Here is a 19,132-nt window from a genome sequence, read left to right as displayed (position 1 = left end):
TAGTTGTAGTTAAAAAAAAAAAAAAAAAAAGTTTCAGAGTTTCTAGTTTCAGCTCTTATATATGACATCCAACCTTTGCAATAGGTGCCATATTTGGTTTGAGAGCTACATTATGATTTTCATGACTTTTGAGAAGTGTTTAGAAACAGACAATCAATCATAAACTAAACATTTCTTGGCTAATTGCATATTAATGCGCTTTGTACAGTCACAGAAACATTTATGTGCTGTATTTAAAAAATAAGATAACTGGAGTCATCAAGAGACAGAATTATGTACAGTGCTGTGAAAAAGTATTTGCTCCCTTCCTGATTTCTTCTGTTTTTGTGTATTTTTCATACTAAATTGTTTTAGATCTTCAAACGAGATAAAACAAAGGCAACCTGAGTAAACACAAAATACAGTTTTCAAATATATATATATTTTTATTGAAGCAAAAAAGTTATCCAAAACCTATTGAAACACTAACTGCCCTGTTTAACTTAATAGTAACTTAATACTGGTTGTGCCACCTTTAGCAGCAACAACTGCAACCAAACACTTCTGATAAATGGAGATCAGTCTTTCACAACGCTGTGGTGGAATTTTGGCCCACTCTTCTTTGTAGAACTGCTTTAGTTCAGCCACATTGCAGGATTTTCAAGCATGAACTGCCCGTTTAAGGTCCTGCCACAGCATCTCAATCGGGTTCAAGTCAGGACTTTGACTAGGCCACTCCAAAACTTTAATTTTGCTTCTTTTAAGCCATTCAGAGGTGGACTTACTCCTATGCTTTGGATCATTGTCTTGCTGCATTATCCAGTTGCGCCTGAGTTTCAACTCACGGACTGATGACAGGACGTTCTCCTTTAGGATTTTCTGGTAGAGAACAGAATTCATGTTTCCCACAATTATTGCAAGTTGCCCAGGCCCTGAAGCAGCAAAACATCCGCACACCACCACACTTCCACCACCATGCTTTACCATAGGTATGATGTTCTTTTTGTGGAATTCTGTGTTTGATTTATGCCAGATGTAACAGGACCCCTGTCTTCCAAACAGTTCCACTTTCGACTCATCAGTCCACAGAACATTCTCCCAAAAGGTTTGAGGATCATCAAGGTGTGTTTTATGCAAAATTCAGACGAGCCTTAATGTTCCTCTTGGTAAGTTCATCTCGCCACTCTTCCATGGTTGGCATTTTTGGCCAGTGTCTTTCTGATAGTGGAGTCATGAACAGTGACATTTATTGATGCGAGAGAGGCCTGCAGTTCCTTGGATGATGTCCTTGGCTTTTTTGTGACTTTCTGGATGAGTCGTCGCTGTGCTCTTGGAGGAATTTTAGAAGGTCGCCACTCCTGGGAAGGTTCACTACTGTGCCAAGTTTTTTCCATTTGGAGATAATGGCTCTCACTGTGGTTCTTTGGAGTCCCAGAGCCTTTGAAATAGCTTTTTAAACCTTCCCAGACTGATGTATTTCAATCACCATAATTTCTGGAATTTCTTTCGACCTTGGCGTAGTGTGCTACTGGGTGAGACCTTTTAGCCAACTTCATGCTGCTGAAAAAGTTATATTTAAGTGTTGATGTGATTGAACAGGGCTGGCAGTAATCAGTTCTGGGTGTGTCTAGTCCAGTTTAACCCCATTATGAATGCAGTTTTATAGATTTGGGGATTTAGTAACTATTTAGCAATAGCAAATACTTTTTCACACAGGCCCAGTTGGTATTCTATAACTTTTTTGCTTTAATAAATAACATTATCAATTAAAAACTGCATTTTCAAAACTTTGTTTTATGTTAGATTTTGTTTGAATTTTTGAAACAATTTAGTATGAGATATACACAAAAACAGAAGAAATCAAGATGGGGCAAATACTTTTCCACAGCACTGTATACAATTATTTCCACAGACGGACAAGCGTTAAAATAGCTCAGGTGCTTGTTTCACACTGTACTTGTCCAATCAATGTTATTAACTTGTGCAAATAAGAACAATACAGTGTGAAATCTTGTAACCTGATAACCCAGGATAAAATACTAACCCCAGATAATATGGAACAAGATGACTCAGGATAACATTAACCAAGGGTAAAAATGGCAATTTCAAGTGTAATAGCCCAAGTATGTCCACCTTCACACTGCTTTCAGTAGAACCTGGCTGATTGAAGTCTGATCTGTTTCTCATAGCACAGGTTCAGCAGTGAGCAATGACTCCCAGGAGCCCTCGACGTCATCCTCCTCCATTAATGACGTCTCGTCCATGTCCACCGACCACACCTTGGCCTCGGATACAGACAGCAGTCAGGAGACCTCCACGGGAGCACTGGGCTGCTGCAGATGACTATCCTCGTTCCTCCAGTCCCTGCTACCACCTGTATTAACTGGCACAGCGTACACGCCAGTTTGGAAACATGTCCTCCTTTCTTTTTTAAACTGATAAGTTCTTTTGAATTGTCAAAAATAAGAGGTAAGAGTTTTTGAGGGCTCCTTAAAAGCTTTTACACCAAACCAGCATTACTCTGATTACTTTAATGTTATTCTTTTTGTACTTTGATTTGACATCAGATTAAAGCTACTACTACGTCATCTTGCCATTTGGATGTGGAATGGTTTGAGTTTATTTGTAAAGATAAATGGTATTTTCGGGATGTTTGATTTTTCAGGTTTGCAGAGAGCCATTTTAATCACTAATTAGTGGAGGTTCATGAAGTGGCACATCCATCTTCTGGCCAAATGTCGGCAATGAGTATTCCCACACTGTTACTACTGTTTTGGAGTCAGTGGTGTCATAAAATGCATCGGATCGCAGTTTGAGCGACACATTGTATTGGTCTAAGAAGCAAAGGTTGTTTAAATATGAAATTTACCTAAAAACATTTAGTTCATTATTTGAAAAACAGTAGTTTATTTGGTTGTCTTAAAATACAATTAAAAAAGTGCTTTTATTGTCATTAAGCTACTCTTTTCTTTTTATTTTATTTCTAATTTTAGTACACAAGATTGTGTAAAAAAAAAAAAAAAAAAAATCCCAGTGTCACAATGTGTAATCCAGTCTGTACATATTTCAACCTAAAACAACGAAAACAGTAACTTAGAGCATTCTATTAAGCTTTCCTTCAGTGTATAGCCCAGTACAGGAATACAAGGCAAAATCTTCTTCTTATAAAGCTCTTGTTTTGAACAGTTCAGTATATGATATGAAACTGAAATTGGGTATTTGGCTTGTAGCAATATGTGAAACACTAGGGCTTATGCTTATGAATTTACAGTACTCATGTTTGATTTACAACCAGGAGACCTGTATCTATGTGATCTCATGTTATGAGAAACAAAAAACAGCTCCCAAAGGTGATCTGATGAATGCGATTTAGGATACAGTGATCATGGTAAATGGATGAAGAAATAGGCTGCAGGTTCCCAATGGATCCCCAAGGAACCACTTCTTTTTAATAGACTGTAGTGGTTTATGAACAGCTGTGTAACGCTCATAAAAAGATGGGCCATCAATTTTCCACTCTAATTTTTGGGAAAATATCACATATTTCAAATGTTATGCATTGTGCAAATGTAATGTTCGGAATGTAATTATATGTTTACAATAATTAATGTAATGTAAACCATCCTCCTTCTACTGTACACTTTATGAAAAGAATACAACAAAATCCTTTTGAACTGAAATTCATGCTAAATTTAGAATTGATATTCATCATTGGCTTAATACCTAGGGATTTTTATTTTGTGTATAAAATGGATTAAGTGCCTGAGTCCAGCATTCATTCCTGAATTCGAAAGATGGAGACATTTTGGAGACAGAGGTTTTTCAAAGTAATACTGTTCATATCATGTGGTGTCTATTTTTCTATTGTATTGGTATGCCGTAGATTGAAAGGGTAAAGCTTATTGAGAAGATGATAGAACTTTATCATGACACATGATAAATTATCTGATAATTTGTAAAGGGAAATTTCTTCAAACGAGGTCTTTCATCAAAGTATTAGAAAACTGGAAATTGGTTATTTTTGGTGTGTTTGAATATGGTTTGCAGCTTTATTTTGTTGACGGAAATATGCAAGATATTGCATCAAATGCTGTAGGTGTCTGGGGACTACTTTTCATGAGGCAATGTAATGGAATGTAAATGTGTATGTGTGGTGATAGCTGGGGATGCAGGAAAAGTAAAGGTTATTGTTTGCATAATAATTGGCCTACATTGGGGTTAGGGGTGGGGTCATTTTAAGAGCTCTTATTTTTCTTTGTTCTCTTTTGGGAAGTTAATGAATTTTAACATGATTTTTCTTTTTCTTTTTTTTTTTCACATTTGCTTTTATCTCATCTCTCAAACATTTTAAAATTTAGATCAAAGTAGGCTTTGATGAACTACCTCCCTCACTTTTTTTTTTTTTTTTTTTTATTATTTTTTTGCAAAGTAGCTGCCCATAAGATGTTAATACAGATTTCATTATTTATTTATTTTGGAAGTGAACTATTGTCAATAGTAGGTAACGTATAGTTTTGTACATTATGTATACTTCAAGAAGTAAAAGAACTGAAATGTAAATTTGATCTTTTCATTTAATTTTCTTTGTATTAATTTTTTACAGTTCATGTGCAATACCCACTGCTGTCATGCTAGTTGTAAATTGATAGATCTAGACATGTTAGTTTGATGCACCCAGAGGTCGAGATGTTTGGTACTTTGGTCTTTTAAATCTGGATTGTATTTTTTATTTTTGGTTGATTATCATAGGCATGATGTTACAAACCTGTCTTACCAAAAATTGAAAATCTATGGCTGACAAATGTGTTAGGAAGGTGTTATGAATGGCCATTGGATTTTTTTTTTTTTTTTTTTTTTTTACTTGGAAAGGCCAATTCAAAAGCATCTGTAAAATATCTTGAATTACCAGCTTGTTCATATTTGTTGCTGGTATGTAATATTTGCTAGCAATGCGAGCCCTACATTTAGTTGTAAATTTCTAGCTCTGTGTGCACCCTGAACAGCATACAGATAATGAGAAGTGCACTACTACAGAGAATGCACTGGGATGTTATGATACCAACATGAACATGACCTGCAAATAAACACTTCAGTTTGAATCAGAACCATTTTCCCAGCTGTCTCATTGCAATTCAATCTATTTTCCCCAAAGGGAGCTGTGTTAGTTATAGATAACAAAACAGTACCATAGAATTATCAAATTCAGCATTACAAAAGGTACAGTCTTTAAAGTTTTCCATTTAATTTAGGTCTTTGTGAATAATTACATAGCACCACAGTGACACTTGATAACATTTCAGCACAACACATAAGACTATTTGTCATGTATGACCACGGTATAATAGTCTAATAATGATGATGATGATGTATCACATCTTCACACATTCTAAACAGACATTAAAGTCTTTTGTAAAAGCAGTTGTTCTAGAAATGAATCTAAAATGCAAATGGATTGATAAGTGAAACTTGAGCAGCTAAAAATTCTTTGCAAGAGGGCACAATGGTGATGTCCAGTTTCTGGGTCTCTTTCTTTTAAGATTGAACCTGAAACCTTTGTATTTGCAGCCCGGAAAGTTAGCCATTAGGCTAATACCCATCATGCTAGTGTATAGTGTCAACTACAAGTATGCAATGTTGATCAGAGAATTAGCTGAGCATACAAAATCTGGAAACATACAAACTCTGGCGGGGGGGGGAAACAAAAAACATCCACAAAGCATTTCTAGATTTCTTTACACTTAAAATAATTAAAATTAGACCAGTCACATTTCTAACTTTTATTTTGTTTTATGAAAGCGGTACTATCACTTTGACAATCTTAAAATACCACCCAAAATGCATGAAAATGTAATCAATGCCAAGATCTAGAGCTATTTTAGTGACATTAGCAACATTACGTTTTCCAAAATGAGATCTCAACAAAGGCACTGTCCCACTGTCCATATAATTTACATGTTTTTCTAAGGCAGTGGTCTGCTTAATGTGCCAAAGCCAACAGAACTGCTCTATTTGTCCTGCAAACTGGCTGTTGTTGTTAAATGGACTTGATCATGCAAAAAGTGCATGATTCTACTTGAACAAATTTCTTTACTGAATTCAGACGTCCCATTAACATGTTCTTTGTCCACTGAAAACTCCAGAAAATGCTTTAAAACAACTGGTGGTCAAGGGTTATAAGAAATGCTACATTGCTGGAAAGGGGGGATGGCTTTGCTTTATGTCCTTGGTAGTTTTTCAAATATTAGTGTGAAAGTGGCCAACATTAAAAGGATAGTTCACTTAAAAAAGAAAATTCTGTCATCATTTACTCAGCCTCATCTTGTTCCAAACCTGTATGACTTTCTTCCATGAAACATAAAATTAGGCAGAATGTTAAGGCCCCCCGCACACTCACGGCCAAGTGCTTTTTCGTCCTTCGCTCAGAGCCAAAAAGTTCAATACAGCTTAGCAACAACATACTGTTTGCAAACATAAAAAAAAATGGCACACCGCTGGGGGTGGCGTTTAGAAGTACATTTAAATATGAGGATGCTGAAGACTACATGTAAAAGAAGCTGTTTTAACCACTTGATGATTTACAGAAATATAAATGCTGTAGTAGATAATGTGTAAATTGTCTTGTTTTACATTCTGAATTCATGGCGCTAATGTGCCATCACAGTATACGTGGCCATAACATGCACTGATTACACTCTGTTATTGTAATTTGTGATGACAAGGATACTGCTGTAAAGATTGGACTATAAAAGAGTGTTAATGGGTAGAATACAGACAAAAGAATGATAATAGGCATATCTTTGGGCAGATGTGTGAACGGCTTTTTAAGTCACAGTGAGCACATATAACATCAAGTTTGGTGGTGAAGGTAGAATATTCAGGCTTTTGAGCATGCTCAGTTTGATCACTGACCCCCCAGGTTAGACCAACTATTTGGTGGGGCTGATACATGATCTTAAATTAAAATGTAGATCTGCTTAAAAATAATATTTTTACACAAGTTTCAAGAATATTGAAAATTATGGTCAGCTATACTTAAAAATGCAAGTTTATTGAACGTAATAATAATTAATATTTTTGAGTTCGCTGCAATTATTGTATTAAGTTCATGGAACTTTCAATCCAACTTGAATTATTAAATTGGTAAAACTAATTTGCCTAAAGTTGAGTAAACTCAAAAATGCTTTGCAGCTGGTTGTCTTACTTTTTTAGGTTTACTCAACTTTTTATTTTTTACAGTGTATTAGAGTACATATGATTAACTCTAACCCTTTAGTAAACTAATTAAACAAAAAAAATCAGATGACACGTTCATGGAAAATGTCTCTACGTGAATGATCGTGGTTTGTGATTCGCCGCAAATGTTTGCCAGAAGTTTGCAGCTCTTCACCGGTAGTGGTGAAGGAGTTTGTGCTAGCAAGCTGTTAAAAACCACTGAAACAAAGTCAAAAACATCTTTGTTTTGGCCAGATTTAGTTCTAAATGACATCACATTCGTTTGTTCTTTGATATCGTATGAAGTGTGCCGGGGCCTTTAGCCTCACTCATCACTGCATCTTTTTTCCCCCATACAATGACAGTGAATACAGACTGTCAGTACCTTACATTCTGTATAACTTATCTTTTGGTGCTCAAGAAGAAAGTTATACTATTTTAGCAACATGAGGGTGAGTAAATTATGACAGAATTTTCATTTTTGGGTGAACTATATTTACAAAATTTTAGGTCCGGATTGCTGGACATCTGCATTAGCACATTTTGTAATAACATCCAAGTGTAGACCTTTTCCATGTAATTTATGAAGACGCCTGAGGGCCACTGAGACATATAGTATAATAAACAGCTTGCATGGCTATGTAACACCATGTCATTATGATTCATTTTGGGTGTGTTTATTTATTTATAGATATATTTTTTTTGGTTAAATGTCACTGGTACGGCTTCCAAGCGCCAGGTCCCCTAGTGTGGAGAAGAAATCTTCCATTTCTTTCTCAAGGAGGCGATTACGATTTTCTGCATCCTCACGAGCCCGTTCAGAGTTCCTAAGTTTGATCTCAAGCATTCGTTTTCTTTTTCTCTCCTGTTCCATCTCTTGCGTGAGTCTCTCCATCTGTGCACGCAGGGCTGCACTTGACTCTTCCAACCTGCAGAGGGGAGTAAAATCGATTTGTAAGTGTACAAAAATCTTGAAAATAAATATTCTTTTCAGAAGAGCTGCACACTTAACATGTTACTTTTACTAGTGCTTAAATATTGCTATTCATTTTTAAACATAAATAATTTAAAGGAGAATTGTGTAACCAAACAAGCACCACCAACCAGAATTACAATCTGCTTTGTTTGAACCGATCCCATAAGTTTGCGGTGGGGCTACCTGTTTGTCTCAACAATGGCAGATGGATGAAATGTTTGAAACTTTGTTAAAATAGTCACTGTTTTTGGGATTCTTTGAGGTGCAAAGAATTACACACTTCACCTTTAAGTTAAGTCATAATAATGGTAAGATTTTAGATAGTAGAAATTTAGAGAAAACTCAAAAGTTTCTAATTTCTTTAAAGAAATAGTTCACCAGAAAATGACAATGCTATCTTTATACATGGAACACAAAAAGTGAATAATAATAATAAAAAAGTCTTCACAGGGTTCATTTACCTTATATTGAAAGTGAATTGTGACTCCAGTTTGTCAAGCTTGAAAAAGGACAAACAACACAATAAACCGATGTAAAAGCAACTGACACATTCACTATATTCCAAGTCTTCTAAAGCCAAACAAAAATTTTGTGTGATGAACAGAATGAAATTTAAGTTGTTATTCACCCTTAAATCAGATCATTACTAAACTATGTAAATCAAATATGGCAACTATGTCAATGACATCAAACCTCACTGGTTCTTGCGACGTGATGTCATGACATTTGGTGATGAGAACCAATGAAGCTTGATGTTACCAATGTAGCTGTCACATTCCAAGTATCAGTTACTTTTACTGTGGTTTTATTGTGTTTTATGTTGTTTTTCGAGCTCGACAGACTGGAGTCATTATTCGCTTTCGTAACATGGAAAATAAACCATGTGAAATCTCTTTAAAAATTCACCTTTTGTATTCCACTGAAGAAAGAAAGTCATACAGCATTGGAGTGACATTAGTCATATGGCAGAATTTTAATTCATGGATGAACTATTCCTTTAATGATTCAAAATGTATTTTTCATTTGAGAAACAGATGCCTTACTTTTTAATTCTAGATTCATAAGCTTGTTTCTGCTTCCTCAGTTCTTCTTTCAGCTCTGCCACTTCACTGGCCAGGGACGAGGGATTTTCATCAATGTCTTCATCCACAACTCTTATGATTGGTGCCATGTTGCCATCGTCACTGAAGAGTGATGCCGCAGAGTTCTCCACAGTGATCCTATTGTCCTCATGTTCATTGGACTTCACTTCCCCCTCAGTCAGTGCTGTTTCCTGAGCATTTACCTCCGGTTGTGACTTGTCCTCTGTCCTGGAGTCTGTCACTAATGGGTCACTTCCTGAGTCTGGGACAGAGATTTCACAAGATGAGGTGGACCATGGTGTGCTGTCTATGCTCAGCACACTCCCCAGACTTGACGAAGACGTGACATTGTCGTAGGTAGACAGTCTCTGGGATGACCCCGAATCCCTCGAGCGTTCTCCTGAGGAGGTGCGTCGGTGTCCCCGCAGTGAGGACAGCCCATTCATAAGCCAATTCCCACTGGAGGCAGTGGACATATCTGCTGTGGAGCCACCGACTTTGGCAGACTGTGGACGAGGAGAGGAGCTTTTGAAAGTGTACTTCCAGCCAGGCAGTGTCTTGCCCTGCTTACTAGGGCTGACAGCTGTCTCTCCCTTTCCCTGAGGCACTGACTTGGATGTAATAGCTGCCTGGGAGGCATCCAAAGATGAGGCACTACTACTAGTAGGGCTGTCATTGGGACAAGCATTCTTCCCTGTGGGTGAGCAGGTATGGAGGTCCTCCTCAGAGATCCAGTCAACCAGGCTGGACTGCTGATGTTGCTGGCCTTGGACCCTTACCTCCATCTCAGTCTGAGATGTTTCTGAGTCTGTTTCAATATACAGGCGATCGTGCTCGCTAATAAGCACTGTCATGAGATGCTGAACGAGGGAAGTCCCTGTAAAATACATACAAATATTCCATCAGGCTCATCCATAAAGTGATATGCCCACAATGTTGCCTTGTTTTAGGGCTGTCAATTTAACATGCTAATTAAGTGTGATAAATTATATGAAAAATGCATTAAAACAATTAATGCAATTAATCAAGCCTCCGACCCATACGTAAATTCCGTAATCACCTCCTGAGACTGCGGCGTGACTGCTGTGTGCATTTTCCATTTCTCTTTTTAATTTGTTACTAGTAGAACCTAATAAACAAGCAAAAAATAAAAAAATTCTAGAGCAAATAGTTTTCATAAAAATTGCTGTCCACATTCAGTATGTGGACAGCAGGATTAAGTTGTAATACCAAACTAAAGTAAGTCAGATTTTTTTCATCAAATAATTTATTATGTGTCCAGGAGTGTTGGTTATTCATGTTTTTGAGACGTTATGGACATTACAGCTGATTTTCTATAAAGCTGAATTTATAATTCTTATTAAAAGTAATGACCAGCATCATCAAATCACTGCCAACCATGTTAAAATAAAATTTTGCATTACACAATTCTGAATCTATGTACTGACTGTCATTGTCCCATGTCTGCCAAACATGTTGAGCGGTCCAAACTTCATCTGCAGCCTGAAACTGAACTTTTTGTCAGATTTTGGGAGTGAAGGCACTTGATCAGTGGCGAATTCTCAGGGCCAGCAAAGCCTTCTCTGCTGGCCTAACATGCCAAATAAATATTTTTTCATCCTTTCATTCTCAATCACCTTTTTGCCTATGTATTTTTAATTGCTTTCCACTCTTAATTAATCTACAAACAAATAGAGAATAACGAAACGTTTATCCAGTCAGAATTTATTACTTGATGCTTACAAGCAAAGTGTGACAACTGTTTCACAAATCACATGCCCGAAGCCGAGCTCGTTAGCAGAAGCAGTGCGTGAGTCTGAGCTCCACCCGTTCAGGCCTTCAGAATTTCCACAGAATCCCCCAACAGTGTAAGTGAATAGGCATCTAAAGTCAGATTGTCAGATTCAAATTACAACTTGTAGGCTCCTGCTGAAATTCTCAACTCTTCGCCGAAATGCAGGTGCATGATGTCACACAAACATGTCGACACTCAGGGAGATATACAAAGTAAGTGATAAACATTCACTTTATAAGTTATATCAATAAATTAGTTCGTTTCCATATTACATGATATTAAAATTTGTTTAACAAACACCTGCAGAAAAGGTGTATAAAACATGGTAAATTACAATCTTTTGATAAACGTACAGCAGTAGCACAAATGCTAGCGTTGCAGCATTGTTTATCAGTTGGGTTGCTAGGAGACATCTCTAATGAGAGTCAAACCCCTGCTAAGCTAACAGGAGCGTTGCAGTTCCGAATATCGGGGAATGGAATGCATTTATGGCCGGAGATATCAAGTAGGAATATCTCACATCCAGCTTGAATGGAACGCAGCATAACCGCGTACCCTGACGAAACTAAATTTATTGCAAGCAACATTTAAATTGCAAATATTATTAGATAGATTTTTCCAGGTATTATTGACCTCCTTGGTAGATTCATATTCAAAAATCATAATTTTTCATATGAATCTACCAAGGAGGTCAATAATACCTGGAAAAATCTAAAAAAAGTCTGTTAAGTGTCGTTTCATGTTCTGGCGTTCGTGCATGGACGTGTTTTTAAAATGTCAATTGGTATTACCAGTTAGCTGCGATGCCCAAAGGCAGTGTACAGTGATAACAAAAAATAATAACCACATTTATACTAAAATGAAGCAAATGGACCCACAAATGTGTTAATATTCAAAATAACTAAAATGTTTTTTCAACTTATGAGGAAACGCGGTCCTAATTTCAACATATGTGGACATCATGTTTATCAGCACGCTGGAGCATGAAAAATTAACGGATTTTTTAAAGCCGCATATCAAACGAAACTAGAGACGCTACTCTTTACAACCAAATAGGTTTCAATCACGAAACATAAAAAGGTTTCTTACCAGAGGCACTTTTGTTGGTGCTGCGCCAGTAGCAGCGCTTCCTGTATATTAATGTCATGCTGTTCTGTCACATGACGCGGTGCACCAGAAGTTTAACCCTTAAATGACAGTGTAGAATCTTGCAAACAGTATTCAGTTGGTTTTACTTCATTTAAATTATGTGTTGCATATAGCGAAGCCAAAATACAACGTCCTCACATGTGGACATGTGGATGTGGGTTCGCACAAGGATAAGGAATGTTCGTACCATCAGATTAATTCAAGCTTGATGTATCATGTTGTAGTTTTTGTGAATCTGTGGCAGTATGGGGCAGTCAGCACGACTCCAGCTGTGCAGGCAACATGCCTTGTCAAACCAACAAGAACAGGCAGCAAGACCTTCAGACGGTACGCTATTGCGCTCAATGACAGCTGGACCAAGCACAACAAAATGCAGGATTCTCTCAACGAGTTTTCCAATGTTTCAAATGACGTTTAACTTGACACAGCGTCTTAAAACGAAGTGTTAATGAGTAGAGATGTTGAAAACTAGTGAGAAGTGGCGCAACCAAAGTGAAACACCAAAAGCATCCATCTGATGCACGAGTACCAACAAATAAAAATAGTTTGGACGGGATAAGGCCAATAATATGGTTATGTTCAATGGAAATAAAAAAAATAAAAATAATTTAAAGCCACTTTTTGTATAGTCTAAATGCTTTAATTGCCTACTGCCACAATATTTTTATGATGAAATGTATTTGAATTATATAATTATAATCTTTATTCTATATTATATTATAGGCTGTTTACGTATAATTGTTCTAATTATAATATACTAAAGTATCTTTATTACTTCAATTAATCATGTAATGAATTTGATTCACAATTTTAATCGAGTGACAGCCCTACTTGTTTTACAAAGCAATGTCTTTGAAATTCAATGACTTAGTGCTTACCTTCCATAATAGCTACTGGGTCCTCCATTTTAGGACGAAGGATATTTGGTCCAAACACGGTGGCCAAGTTCTGCACACCCATTTTGTTTTCATTTGAGTGAGACTGCACCTCATCCAGAAATCTACAAAGATGAAGTTCATTTTGAGCACTGAACCATGAAAACAACTGAAAAAAATGTGTCCAAAATGATTATGTTGGACTTACTTGCATATATATTTCAGAAGGTTGTAATTAGCAGCTGGAAGGGTCTTCACTAGCTTTCCTATTTCTTGAATTCCCTGAGTAAATATATGAAATCATTGAAGCAACCACAGAGTCTCTTGGTTAGAAATAAAGTGAAAATATTGATGGTTTTCCTTTTTCATATTTCAGAATGAGAATGGCCTAAAGTGTCAGCCTTTAGGAACTTGAAGCACCTGACTATGGGTGTGTAATTTAATCTTTAAAACCATGGGAATGAAATTTCCCTCTTTTTGGCTTCAGCTTCACACATCTTCTGCATTAATCTATGTCTTCATGTCAGCTCTAAAATATGTGGGAGGGATACTGGCTAGAAAACCGTATACTTTCTATAACTGTTTTATGAGCATACAAACAAACAACATTTTGACAATATAACTGCTAAAATATTTTGTCCTAATACCATCAAACAACTCAATAAATGAAAAAAATAAACAAAATAATAACACAACAAATTGTATCAGTAACTAGGTAAGTCCATATAAATGCAGAGACACCATGTGGTCAGTCCCACATAGCAGCTGTATTCTTTGGATTCCGTTTCAGGATACCAAATGGTTTTCCAAAACTACAAATATTCAACTCCAAGATCAACTATTCCCTTAAAAATGTCAGCAGAAAGTGCTCCTTTTCTGCGTTTAAAAGTAAAATTAACATTAACAACAAAGATAATAAACATTACCATTTTATAATTTATTTTCCTATAATTTTTCTTCACATTGCCTGATTGTTCAGCTATTTTTAATCAATGACAAACAAACAGTATAGTTCAGCGACAGTCTAGTACTAACCTCTTCCTCATCTCTGGCCAGGAGCTGAGCACAAGTGAGGAAATCCTCATACTTGCAAAAGGGAATGACAGGTTCAGGCAACTCCCTGAGGTACAGCTTCAGCAGGGAAGCCACAGTGTGGACATCAGTGTTACTATAAATGGTTATTATAGTGTTAGTGTGTGAACAGATTTAGAGACAGTTTATTGGTTTCATGCCAGTGCTTATAGTAGTTTGTACCTGTCAAACTGAGGCTTCTCTCCACAGTCAAAGGCCTCTTGAAGGTCCTTTACGAGGTTGGCTTGCCCTGGCATCCGGAACAGGCCTTCTTCATCAAGTCCCTGTTCCCTGATGAAATCCACACACTGTTCAACTAAGAGAGGGGCGAGGCGAGGACCAAACTTCCTTTCGAACTGGACGGTGTCCTCTAAATGTTGCCCAAATATACCTGTAGATATGAAGCAATTCATATGTAATAAGCGCAGATTCTTATAATTTAGCAACATAATCCTGTACCATGGTGTTTGCATGGTATGCAAAAGTATATAAAAGAATACCATGCTACTGCCATGTCACAAAAGAAACATGGCATTTAGTAGAGGTCGACCGATAGTGGGTTTTGCCGATACCGATAACTATGGTGATGGAAAAGGCTGATAACCGATTCATTAGCCAATAGTTATTAAAATCGATTTATAGAATGTTTAAAAATAGATATATTTGTCTTTCCTTACTATGATGGGCACATACACAGGCTACAAGAGTCCAAAATGAATTAAATAAAAGATCCAGTTTATTGTTCAACCAAAATTCCAGTTAAAAAAAAGTAATGCAAACTTGTGACTTTTAACTCTGACTTTTAACTGTAAACAGGCTGAAACATACCGGTGAATCTTAATTTTAAATAACAGAGACTTGTCTCCATTAAAATGCTCTATATTTAAGTATTAATGAAAATTAAGTTTTTATAGCCTATATATTCACCAGTCTTATATGTATATTTAGATTTTTACTGTATGGGCTATGAACATATATGCCCCCAAAAAATAAACATTATATATGTTAATTGCCATATATAATATTTCTGTATGGGAAGGCATATGAAATACCTTTTAACTTACACTGTAAATAAGCATGAAATACTTATTTTTGTAAGTTGATATTAACACTATTTATTAAATCAAGTCAAATCAAAGACTCATCAAGTGTATGCATTGTTTTATAATTATTAATGCATCATGGCCTCAAAAACAATACCTACAAGAATACAGCAACAAGCATATCTCATGTATATTTCAACTGTTCGCCTATTATTTTTTTAGTAATCTTATTTTTGGATTATCCGTCATCTGCTCCTTGGTAAACAACACAGAGTTCGTGATGGCACGAATCTGTATTTTTAAGAGTCCTCACTACAAAGCATGTCACTCACATACCATTTCAGCCAGTGTCGCTGTTTGACAGAGTGACTTTAGAAATACTACTGCTACACACATTGTTTGAGCTCACATTTTGTAATATTTTATTTGTTTATTTATGTACATTCGTTTATTTTGCTCACCCAAATTTTTGAGCGGGCAATGATATAGGCCTATGTCCTCGTCAAGACGTTGTTGTTCAGCCCGTTACTGGTCTTGCATCTTACAAGTGGAGACACATTGCCTCATTAATAGAAAGATGAGAAATGTTTGATAGAACTTGCTTTTAGGCCTATATTTCATTAACTTTCTATTAATAACATGGTCTTTGCAATTTATTGTCTGGATAGTAGGCCATCCCTAACCCATGTCTGCTCAGTGATGATATTTTTGTGTGCTCAGAACATGTTTAGGCTAATATTGGTGACATTACGTTGGAAAAGGCATGGATTATCTCATGGCAGAGAACAGTAAAATAATTATAAGGCTTTTAAGCAATGCTTTGGTATTGGCAATTTAAACTTTACAAGCTTAGTTAGCCTGGCATACTGTGGCTCATTACAGTTTTAATGTGATAACAGTGCTTGATTCCACCTTGATTCCATTTTACCTCCTCCAAACGGAGCCCAGATGACCCGTCTGATGGCCTTCACCCAGTCGTCCATGTCACTTTGGGAGTTGGCCATGAGCAGAAAAGACTCATGACTTATCGCAGCCTTGTCTTTTTCACCAGCTGAGAGAGAAAAGGAAAGAGAGAGAACTGTCAAGTGAAGGTATTTCTTATAAGATTTTTTTACTACATCACATGGAGTGGCAGAACATTGTTTGTTTAGCACAGATTTCTCAATATTCCTCTTAATTTTACTTTGAGTGTTTCGATGTTAATTTATACAGTTAGCTTTCTCAGTGCATCAAGCATAAATAAATGCTAAGAGCAGGGCCGTTATAAGGAATTCTGGGCCCCCTGACTGTATATTGCTCTGGGCCCCTACAAACCCTAATTGATTCTAATTGAGCTAGATTATAGGAAATTATTGACACAGATGGACGATTAGGATCTGCTAGCCTTTCGTTGTTTTCTAAATCAAATTAAGCCCTCCTACCCCCAAGACTGATTTAGAAATATATTGTAGCCTACAGTATATGAACTAAATGGAGTGCACATGGAGAACTGTGTATTTCTGTGAGGGGCATTAATTACCATTAGATGGAGCTGTTGTAAAGACACTTTCACACATGAACAGTTTTATGAATCCCGCATTTTTGTTATCTCTTGTTGGTAAAAGTCATATTTTTAGCATCAAACTGGTTCACACCTTGTGCCCTTCTTTGCCATGAGCACTTGAACACCAAATAATATTTTATAGTAAAGTTGCAAAAGAACCAAACTGATATAGAAACTTCCAAAATAACCATTCACAGCTTTTTCCTTAAGTTTTTATAAGTGCATGGACAATTTGTAAAAGGAATTGAAAAAGAAAATTACAATGGCTTCAGTTCTAAGCTTTACAATGAAAAAAGCTTTTCCAGAATCAAAACCAGAAATATTGAACAGCCAGTATTCCGCTGGCCAGATAAAATGACTGATGGAATAAGTCATGATGAGACAAGTGTTTACAGCAGTCTCGGCTGAACTGACAAAATGAAGTACAGATGCAATTAGGATAAATAAGACAATTAGACACAGCAAGACATCTAAAGCTAACGCTCTCCTGCCAAGACTTCCGAGTGGAAGCCAAGTTTAAAATGTAATGAGCAACCCTCATTTCTCACCATGGTGTGGCATTCAGTTAGCATTAATGTCTCTTTAGGAAGTGTCAGAATGTAGAAAAAAATAAATTGACTTGTGTAACCACTATCTGATGAATTATGAGTTTTGTGGTTATAACAACCAAAGCGTATTTAAGCATGAACTACTGGCTCAATTCAAAAAGTGGCGGCTGCTCCAAACCGCCATTGAAAATATAGGGAGCCCCTTACCTAACCCTTCCGAGTGGATGTGACATCCCCTTTTGGAGTTGGCGCAATCCCCTTTTGGATTAACCCCACTCTCTTTTGGAGATTCTGCCCCCCATTTGGAGGTCTCCTGCCTGCAGCTATACCTACTTGTCAATTGAGCTACAGTGCATCCGGAAAGTATTCACAGCGCTTCACTTTTTCCACATTTTGTTATGTTACAGCCTTATTCCAAAAAGTATTAAATTCATTATTTTCCTCAATTCTACAAACAATACCCCATAATGACAACATGAAAGAAGTTTGAAATCTTTGCAAATTTATTAAAAATAAAAAAATAATAAAAAAAAATCACTTGTACATAAGTATTCACAGCCTTTGCTCAATACTTTGTTGAAGCACCTTTGGCACCAATTACAGCCTCAAGTCTTTTTGAGTATGATGCTACAAGCTTGACACACCTATTTTTGGGCAGTTTCTCCCATTCTTCTTTGCAGGACCTCTCAAGCTCCATCAGGTTGGATGGGGAGCGTCGGTGCACAGCCATTTTCAGGTCTCTCCAGAGATGTTCAATCAGGTTCAAGTCTGGGCTTTGGCTGGGCCACTCAAGGACATTCACAGAGTTGTCACCATGCTTCACTGTAGGGATGGTATTGGCCAGGTGATGAGCGGTGCCTGGTTTCCTCCAGACATGACGCTTGCCATTCAGGCCAAAGAGTTCAATCTTTGTTTTTCATGGTCTGAATGTCCTTCAGGTGCCTTTTGGCAAACTCCAGGCGGGTCGTCATGTGCCTTTTACTGAGGAGTGTCTTCCGTCTGGCCACTCTACCATACAGGCCTGATTGGTGGAGTGCTGCAGAGATGGTTGTTCTGCTGGAAGAAATGCTGGAGCTCTGTCAGAGTGACCATCGGGTTCTTGGTCACCTCCCTGACTAAGGCCCTTCTCCCCCGATCGCTCAGTTTGGCCGGGCGGCCAGCTCTAGGAAGAGTCCTGGTGGTTCCAAACTTCTTCCATTTAAGGATGATGGAGGCCACTGTGCTCATTGGGACCTTCAATGCTGCAGAAATTTTTCTGTACCCTTCCCCAGATCTGTGCCTCGATACAATACTGTCTCGGAGGTCTACAGACAATTCCTTGGACTTCATGGCTTGGTTTGTGCTCTGACATACACTGTTAACTGTGGGAGCTTATATAGACAGGTGTGTGCCTTTCCAAATCATGTCCAATCAACTGAATTTACCACAGGTGGACTCCAATCAAGTTGTAGAAACATCTCAAGGATGATCAGTGGAAACAGGATGCACCTGAGCTCAGTTTTGAGTGTCATGACAAAGGCTGTGAATACTTATGTACATGTGATTTTTTTCGTTTTTTATTTTTAATAAATTTGCAAAGATTTCAAACAAACTTCTTTGTTATTATGGGGTATTGTTTGTAGAATTCTGAGGAAAATAATGAATGTAATCAATTTTGGAATAAGGCTGTAACATAACAAAATGTGGAAAAAGTGAAGCACTGATGCACTGTATAGTGCAAATTTAGATACACAAGCACACACACCCATGGATACACAAATAGTGTGTTGAGTGTTGATTACGCACCATATAATTATGCACAGGACTGGAGAAGATTATCTTCAGTTGACCTTTGGAGACATATCACCAGCAGGAGTAGA

At 37.1% G+C, this 19,132-nt stretch overlaps 2 protein-coding genes across 4 annotated transcripts in view; one reads left to right on the top strand and one right to left on the bottom strand.

Annotated features, from left to right (window-relative positions):
• Window positions 1-5,084, top strand: part of LOC127426968 (mitogen-activated protein kinase 8-like) — a 38,619-nt gene extending 33,535 nt beyond the window's left edge. For 2 of the 3 annotated variants that reach the window (XM_051674200.1, XM_051674201.1), the window contains exon 12: window positions 2,174-5,084. In XM_051674200.1, coding sequence (XP_051530160.1) covers window positions 2,174-2,322 — 149 coding nt within the window. In that variant the 3' untranslated portion in view covers window positions 2,323-5,084. Of the gene's footprint in view, window positions 1-2,168 lie in introns of all 3 variants that reach the window. The other variant, XM_051674202.1, reaches the window with a different exon arrangement.
• Window positions 5,085-5,095: 11 nt separating this feature from the next.
• si:dkey-191m6.4 (rho GTPase-activating protein 22) overlaps window positions 5,096-19,132 on the bottom strand; it is a 52,491-nt gene continuing 38,454 nt past the window's right edge. Inside the window, exons 4-10 of the mRNA XM_051674199.1 lie at window positions 16,111-16,233; window positions 14,323-14,530; window positions 14,104-14,236; window positions 13,277-13,350; window positions 13,072-13,193; window positions 9,211-10,126; window positions 5,096-8,120 (exon numbers count right to left, since the gene is read on the bottom strand). Coding sequence (XP_051530159.1) covers window positions 7,898-8,120; window positions 9,211-10,126; window positions 13,072-13,193; window positions 13,277-13,350; window positions 14,104-14,236; window positions 14,323-14,530; window positions 16,111-16,233 — 1,799 coding nt within the window. The 3' untranslated portion in view covers window positions 5,096-7,897. The remainder of the gene's footprint in view (window positions 8,121-9,210; window positions 10,127-13,071; window positions 13,194-13,276; window positions 13,351-14,103; window positions 14,237-14,322; window positions 14,531-16,110; window positions 16,234-19,132) is intronic.

The sequence above is a fragment of the Myxocyprinus asiaticus genome, chromosome 36 (assembly GCF_019703515.2).
Source record: "Myxocyprinus asiaticus isolate MX2 ecotype Aquarium Trade chromosome 36, UBuf_Myxa_2, whole genome shotgun sequence".
NCBI classification, from domain to species: Eukaryota; Metazoa; Chordata; class Actinopteri; order Cypriniformes; family Catostomidae; genus Myxocyprinus; species Myxocyprinus asiaticus.
The sequence above is the reverse complement of the archived record's forward strand: the minus strand, read 5'-3'. Positions and strand labels throughout refer to the sequence as shown.